We start from the raw sequence: 8,681 nt of genomic DNA on the forward strand, positions 1-8,681 counted from the left end.
TAATAAGAGTTCAATAGACAAGATTGTATTAATTTTAAAATCTTATATATTAAAAAAATTAACAGAGAAGTTATGTAGTCCAATAAATAAGTTATTACAGCTATGCCATTTCCTTATGAGTTCTTCTGTTTAATATTTTAGAGCTATTTTGATTTATCAATATTATATTCGTTCTTTTATAATCATATATGAGCTCTCCTGTTTTTAAATAGATTTGCACAATATAATACGTTTTTTTTTAAAAAAAATTAAATAGTAATAGGAATTTTTAAGAAGTATATCCTAAAAGTAATAGGATTACAAGGCTAATGTCTATAATTCCGATTATGTCCTTTTATTATAAGTTATTATACTTAATATTAAAAAGGTTATTTTTGTAATCCAACATGTTATTCATGCTTTTATAATAATATAGATATAGATATAGATAGATACTTTTAATTATTCGTTATTATTTCATAGTAAGATAGTTTTACATTTATGTTGGATGTTTACTGCACATGGCTTGTAAATTATAGATTTTATTTTCTCATTCTTGATTTTTTTGCTTCCAAAGCTCTTACATAAATATAATCGAGATCTGTAACTCTAGCCAAGTAGTGTAATATAGCAACATTATTTTCTTCTTTTTGTAAAGAGCTGCAGAACCTTGAAAGTAACAATGAAATCACAAAAGGGTAAAACTTAAAAATATTGAAACTAATATTGTTAGCAAAAATCATAATATGGAAGGTTAATATAACATTACAAATCACAAGGTTGATAAGTGTTATAACGATAAATATGGTGGAGGTCTTTGAAATCACCTTATTTGTTTTATGCCCACTCTTGTTTATATTACTAGATGGGATTGCCCGTGCAAGCACGGGCCCATCACTTTAGGTTGGAGCGTGTTTTCGTTTGGAAAAAATACTATGTGTAATTACAAGAGCACTCAGGTAACACTCTTGCAAAGCTTCCTATGCCATATCATTAGTCAGGATTAACCAAGAACCCGATGTGCCGAAAAAATCAGCTAAGGCCGCTTCTGTTTGTCTACTGATGCAAGACAATGTTCCATAAAACTATATTGCTCAGATCCCTCCATGCTATAATCTGCTGAATACTTGTAGTTAGGATATATAAGTCATAGCAAATGTCAGAAGTTGACTGAAAATTGTTCTAATATAAAGGATTCAGGTACGTTCAACAGACATGGTGCAAGTAAGCTCTTTTGGAATGTAACTTGCTCATCTCTTGCTTCCACATCCCAAATTGAATATCCTGTTTTGTTTTTTAAGGGTGAAGCTTCAACATCTTTCTCTATAACTTCTAAAAAAAAATTCTTATTAGTAACTTATAAAGTATTTCTAAATAGTGAAAAGTGAAAACTATCAACCAAAAAACAATGAACGAACTCATTTTCAATCATTCACCATAGGGACTGGACAAACTAAAACCAACTAAGACCTTCAGTTGAAAAATATGCAAAGGTTCAAGCTACTCTTCAGTACAAGCACTTGAACAAAAATTCCTTGTACTTGTTACAGTGGAACCTGATTCTTTCTTTGCCTTTTATTTTTTTGGTGTGTGTTGTGGGGAGAGGAAGAGGGAGAGGAGGACACTCTAAACCATAAATAAATCAATAAAAAAGATAACAGATAGATTGAACAAAACACAAACTCATTTAACTATTAACAATTACACCAAGACTTTATTTTCATAAAGTTCCATAGTTCACACAAAGTGACATGTAAGAAACCAGGTAGCAAAGCAAATATCTTTAACTTATTTCCGGCACATTAAAAATATTGAAACAAAAACGAAAGAAAACTAAATGATAGTTGCAACATTAATAACAAAAGTCGCATACATATAAAATAACAACCGTTGTATCACGACAAACCCCAGGAAGTTCTTGTGATAAATAAGTGTTAAATTAAAATATTCCAAACACCAGAAAAGTTCTTGCGACAAGTAAGTGTTGAATTAAAATATTCCTCTATTTGATGAAGAAGTAAATAGTGAAGTTCACCGAGTTTTCTTATTGTATTTCTGTTATCTTTGACAGATAAAATGAATCACTCGCTTGAATGAGTACTTTGTGCAGCTTTCTACTTCCTTTAGAAGCAGTTATAGTACATCCAAATTTTTTTTGGCCTATTAGAGCTTCAGGCTTTTAATTATGATTTGGTTAATTCAAGCTGATGTTGGTGGCGATGGTGCTGCTCTTTGTGCCATCAAGAATGTAAGTCACGCTAATGTAATTGGGTGGTGGATCGTGTTATAGAGGTGTTGGTCAATTACCTTTACGTTTAGTTGAACCGGAAGTCTTTGCTTATGGTCTTAGTTACAGAATGTGACTTGTAAGAGCAATTACCTCTGTTTTTTTGCTAAGATGGATAGTCTATGTTCAGCTGAATATTACACAAAAGTATCACATTGGGCACAAACAAAAAGATAAAGCGAAGAAGAAAGATGATGAACATAGGGAGATGGAAGCAGATTAATTGAAACCATAGGGAAAAATAAAACATATACATTTCTTCTAAGTTCTAAAACAATTTAAATCCATCCAGTTAAAGGGAAAAGAAAGTTTTTCATCTGGGTTCAGTCATACAAGCTACAATTAGGTCAAGCAATAACACAAAAAATGAAAAATAGTATAGCAGAATGCAAATGTCATGTGACTCATGTCTATGTTCAAGAACTAACGGGATATGTCACAAGTATTTTACCGACATACACTAAATTCAGCATATCATTCGCTAATTATTATTCTTTTTCATTTGTTATCCCTTTGATTTTAGCAGATATGTACTTATTTTTTCAGGTGCAACAGCTAATACTGTGGCTAATCTTGAGAATGAAAATGCAACAAAAATCTCAACTTTCTCACTGCTCTTTTCATAAACTAAGCAAAACTTCGATTGCAAGAGAAATCTCAGAAGAAGCATATCAATATTTTTTCCTCTTCATACATAAGAAAGACTTAATTTTTATATACCAGTAGGTTTAACCTTGCTGATTTAGCCCCTGATGGGTGGCCCAAAATACCACTAAAATTTCAACTGATATTAAATAATGGATGGTTTCAGAAATAGCAGCAAAATCGCTACCAAAGCAGTAAATAGCTAAAATAATGTCAAATAAACTGATAGAATACTGAAATAAAAATGCAGTGCTGACCTGATACTATACTTCAAATTTGGTTTGAATGGTCCATTTTTAGGAAAATCATATTAGGTGATTTCACAGCTGTGCTTAAATTTAACTTATTGTTAATGGGTAATTATCAATTAATAAAATCAGTAGTTTTCTAGTATCTGCCTGAAGTTCCGCGATCTATAGAAGACAACTTAAATACCTATAGAGCAATAGAGGAAAGAATAATTATTTTAGATGCTAATGATAACTCCAGACTGACATAATTTAAGGAGAACTCATTCCTTGAGCCTTTCGTTCATCCTTGACTGTTAAACAAATTGATACCGGAAAAACAAACTGAATAGACTTAGAAACCATAAATTGCAGAAATCATAAAAGGGGTATTCATAGGACAATAAGGGAAACAAAATCAAACCAACGAAGAACCAAAACAATTATCAAATAAGTGTAATCACAAATTGTAGATATCGTAAAAGAGATATTCAGAGGCAGTAAGGAAAATAAAACTAAACCATAGAAGAACCCAAATAATTATACCAAATAAGTGAAAAGAGCTTCGATTGACTGGTGATGTCGAAAAGGAAATCTGAAGATGAAGCGCGGAGAACGAGGATGAACAGAGAGAGACTGAAAGCAGATTAATCGCTGGCATGTATGTAGCGGCGAGTTCTTATATCGCACCACTTGCTCCACACGTGTTAGCTTTCAAGGAAATTTTTAAAAAGACCAAAATAGCCCTTGGAAGCAGGCATGACGACCCTGACCTGCTTCCAAGCGGCTTCTATATATTAGTAATTAGTAATGTAATAAAATGTGAATTTTAAATGTTAAGAGACTTATATATGAATTTAAAATTCACATCAAGAATAAACTGGCTGACCACGTAGTGTGCATTGCACTATTATCCTGTAGATAGTTGGAGTAAAAGCTACAATTTGCATTGTTCGTTGTGTTACGACTTAAAAAGGCAAAAATACATACATGACCCTTTTAAGTTGTCCTCAACAAGCGGATAGACAATTCAACTGACCCATTTATTATTTTGACACGTTAAGTGACTTTTAAGTATGTAAAGTAAACTCATTACCATGACATGGCAAAGTGTATTTTTTTATTCATATTTGAATGTGTAAAATCCTCAAAATTAATTTTTTTCTTTCTTTTTTTAGAAATTGAACTAACTTACCTATTTACCTTTATCTTCACACTTTTTCTTTTCCAAATTATTCATCTTTGACGAAAATAAGAATTAACATTTGGAAGAAGGTTGTTATTTGTTGAAATAGCCGGTGCAACTTTAATGTATCTTGGTAATGGAGAACATGAAAAGGAGAATGCAAATATAAAACATCAAGAGTTAAAGTGTAGGGAAGGTACTTCAGGAATCACGGTGGAAGAAGTTAACAACAAAAAAATATGTGTTCACTAAATTTTTCCATAATTTCTATAGTGGAAGGATTGACAATGAAGGCATCAGGACGGCACTTAGAAAAATTGGCATCTCAAATTTTGAAGTTGCAGCAAAAATATTAGTCACCAATGTTGTGTGCGTTCTCCAGCAAAAATGATTTGGTTCCAAAATAGGTGGGCTACTGGTTGAAGGCAGCAACTCCGGTGCCTTTGATGGAAGAAACGATTGGCGAGGTTTGGAGAATTTTTACTCCAAGAAGAAGAAGTAAAAAAGGCAGGGTTGGGGGGTGACATTGCCGGAGGTTTACCATTGGTCAAAGGAATCGTTGGCGACTGTGTGGGGAAGATCGTATCTGTTGGTGGCATCGAGGGAGGGGGTTAGTTTTGGATTTTTATTATAATTGTAGTTTCCTTTGAGTTTCAAAATTACATGTGTCAATATTTTATTGGCCATTTGACAGGTAAATCAGAGTGTATCTCACTCATGTGGTATATGGGACGAGAGGGGTGTCTATGAGGTCACTAGCGAAGTTAAATTGTCAATCATTGTGAACAATTTAAAGAGGTTGTTTGTATTTGCCAAAAACTAAAAGTGTTTAAAATGACCTTGAAGTTTTTTAATTTACCAAAATGGAACTGTAACGACCCGACCGGTCGTTTTGAGCTCTAGCACGCCGTTCAGCAGTTTGAGGCCATGAGCAGCTTCAATTCAGGTACTATGACTTGTACACGTGGTCGGAATTGAATTTCAGGAAGTTCGGAGTTGACTTGGAGAGGGAATTCTCATTTCGGAAGCTTTAAGTTGAGAGAATTGACTAAGATTGGATTTCAGAGTAAATGACCTCGAAATCGGGATCTGAAGTTTCCAGTAGGTTCGTATGATGATTTCGGACTTGGGCGTCTGCCCGGATCGGGTTTTGGATGACCCGGAAGCGTTTTGGCGCCTATTGTGGAAGTTGGCTTTTTTGAAAGAATTTCATAAGTTTGGGTTGAAGTGCATTTCAGTGTTATCGATGTCCGTTTGGGATTCCGAATCTAGGAATAGCTCCGTATGGTGATTCTGGTGTTGGGAGCGCGATCGAAAGTGAATTCGGAGGCCCGTGGGTCATTTTGGAGTCATTTGGCTAAAGATAGAAATTTGAAGGTTTTTGAGGAGTTTGACCGGAAGTGGACTTTTTGATATCGGGGTCGGATTCCGATTCCGGAAGTTGGAGAAGGTCCGTAATGTCGAATATGACTTGTGTGCAAAATTTGAGGTCAATCGGACGTGATTTGATAGGTCTCGGCATCAAATGTAGAAGTTTAAAATTCTAAAGTTCATTAACCTTGAATTGGAGTGCGATTCATGATTTTAGCGTTGTTTGATGTGATTTGAGGCCTCAAGCAGGTCCGTGTTATGTTATGGGACTGGTTGGTGTGATTGGATGGGGTCCCGGGGGCCTCGGGTGTGTTTCGGGGTGGTTTCGGATCATTTCGGGCTGTTTTGCAATAGCTGATGCTGGTATCTGGTGTTGTTCTTCGCGTTCGTATGGATCCCCTCGCGTTAGTGAAGAAGGATTTGGCTTCAGGGACTTTCTTCGTCGCGTTCGCGAAGGGATCATCGCGTTCGCGAAGAACGAAATCTCTGTTGCACATGTCTGATTTCGGAGGCTCATATCTCGCAATCTATAAAGCATTTGGAGATGATCTAAAAATGAAAGTTGTAGAACTTCGTGTCTAGTTTTCATAAAGGTAAATTATTTAGCATTTGGATTTGTGTACAAAATGTTATAGCTGGTATACTACAGGCTGTCCGGAAGATGAAGAAGAAATTTGTGTTCCACAGGGCTGTCTTTTTGTCAGCTTATATCTCAAAATCTATAAGGTATTGGGAGATGACCGAAACACGAAAGTTGTAGATCTTGGTATCTACTTTTCAAAACATTAAACCATTTGTCATTTGGAATTTTGTACAAAAAGTTATGACCACTATACTAGAGGCTGTCTGAGAAGAGTTTGAAAAATGGTTTTTTGGGAATTTTCTTCTTCGCGAACGCGACGGGGGTCTCGCGAACGTGAAGAAGAGTCGTCTGGGCAGTGTATTAGTGTAAAGAAATGGGCTTGGCTCATTTCATCTCATTTCCTCCATGGGAGCCGACCTAGGAGCGATATTGGAGCTCCATTTTCATCATCCATGTCATGGTAATTGATTCCCACATATTGCAAGTTAATTACTTGGATTATATCTAGATTTTAACATGGAAAATTATGAGGAATTAGTGAAAATTGGGGTTTTGAAGAAAAACCTAGAAATTTGGTATTCTTGGATTTTGACCACGATTTGGGCACGAAATTGGGAGTAAATTATATATTTGAGTTCGTGAGGTTATGGGTAGACTTTATCTTCGTAAAATTTTGAAATCCGGGCATGTGGGCCCGAGGGTAATTTTGTCAACTTTTCGATCGGGGTTAGAAATTTGTATAAATTGGATTGTAATGATTAATTGATCATATATTAATGAGTTTACATAATTATTGGCTAGTTTTGGAGCAATGTGCATCGATTTGAGTTTTCGGAAGGGCATGGAATAACGGTTATGGAAATTCGGAGCTAGGTGAGTCTCCATTCTAACCTTGTAAGAGGGAATTGTCCCCATAGGTGAAATAATTGATTATGTGCTCCTATTTGTGGGGGCTACGTACGCACGAGGTGACGAGAGTCCGTGCGTAGCTGCTAATATGTGTAAGTCCGGGTAGTCTAGGACCCAGAAGCATGCTATACGTGGAATATCTGAAATCTGATTGACTATTAAATTTCTTAAATCCTATCGAATTGGTAAATGAATTTCTAAGAGAATTAAACTTTATTTTTATTAAATCGTTGAAAGAGAATTGGCTTTTATTTGGATAAATGTTCCCCGATAAATTCTTAATTTGCTGTTTGAGCATGTATTTCTATGTGTACTTGCGTTGCATGTATGATTCGCGAGCAGGGTTCTTGTTTACTTAAATTTGACCGCGTTGCATGTAGGATTCGCGAGCGGGGTAATAGATGCATCTATGGTGCGCGCTGTTCGACCCTCGGCAGTGCACATTTTACATTTATGTTGGATCGGGCCGTACGACCTCGGCATGAGTTGCGCATGCTTGTATTGCTTGCCTTGATATTTATTGATACTAATATCTACTCTCCCCGACTTGAGAAAATGGTTAATTAGTGGATTATAAATCCGGAGACTTTCAATAAAAAGGAACCTTTACCTGTTTGTGACTCATTCGAATTTACTGTCGTTCTTAATAAATCTGTGATTTATCGAATTAATAATATTATTTTTGGACCATTAGTAAGTTTTGAAGTTGCCATCTTGTCTCTACTTCTTCGATATTAGGCGGGATACTTACTGAGTACACGTTGTTTTCGTACTCATGCTACACATGCTGTGCATTTTGTTGCACAGGTGCAGGTACTTCTAGTGGCCTACTGGGCGTTGCACTATGGGTGACACGGAGACTAGGTGAGCTGTATTTCCTCGAGGCGACCCGCAGCTAGTATAGTCTCTTTCAGAATTTTATTTACTTTCTGTCCAATTTGTGTTCCGGGCAGCTGTTGTACTTTATTCGGTTTCTTAGAAATTGCTCATGTACTTGTGACACCGGGTTCTGGGATGGTTATAAAGTATTTTGTATTAACTGCTTATCATTTAATTTGATTTGAGACGATTATCTTTTTAATTAGTAAATTTGAAGGAAAACCATAGATTTCAAGAGTATTAAAACGAGAATTTAATTAAGTATTTTGGTTGGCTTACCTGACAGTGGTGTCCGGCGCCATCACGACTCTTGGTGGATTTTGGGTCGTGACAGGAACTGAGAACCTAAGTAATAATAATAAAGAAATATAGTAGGAGTAAGAGCCCACTTGGGCATACAAAATTTTTCCTGTTTTCTAATTTTTTTTTTAAAACGATGTTTGGTTATCAAAATCTTCTCAAATTTTCCAATTTCACTTGAAAATGTACCAGTTTTTCAATTGAAAATGAGAATTTGCTAGTTTTTAATTTTATAAATTTACCCTATACTTTTAAAATTTATAAAATGACCCCATCAATTATTAACCTACATGTTTGATAACAATGGTAATAGCA

The 8,681-nt window shown here is 35.3% G+C and overlaps 1 protein-coding gene across 4 annotated transcripts; it reads right to left on the reverse strand.

Moving 5' to 3' along the window:
- Positions 677–3,821, reverse strand: LOC109235268. 4 transcript variants are annotated; one of them, XR_002069348.1, is made up of 3 exons: positions 3,685–3,820; positions 1,195–1,308; positions 677–1,095 (listed from the first exon to the last, which is right to left on the reverse strand). XR_002069348.1 is itself a non-coding variant. In XM_019401321.1 (3 exons), exons 1-3 carry the CDS (start codon positions 3,797–3,799, stop codon positions 1,016–1,018), a joined length of 315 nt encoding a protein of 104 aa, XP_019256866.1. In that variant the 5' UTR covers positions 3,800–3,821; the 3' UTR covers positions 677–1,015. The 4 variants fall into 4 exon arrangements, 1 of the variants encoding a protein (XP_019256866.1); XR_002069347.1 differs by having other exon boundaries at positions 1,195–1,311; XM_019401321.1 differs by having other exon boundaries at positions 677–1,098; positions 1,195–1,311; positions 3,685–3,821.

Source organism: Nicotiana attenuata, chromosome 12, assembly GCF_001879085.1.
Source record: "Nicotiana attenuata strain UT chromosome 12, NIATTr2, whole genome shotgun sequence".
NCBI classification, from domain to species: Eukaryota; Viridiplantae; Streptophyta; class Magnoliopsida; order Solanales; family Solanaceae; genus Nicotiana; species Nicotiana attenuata.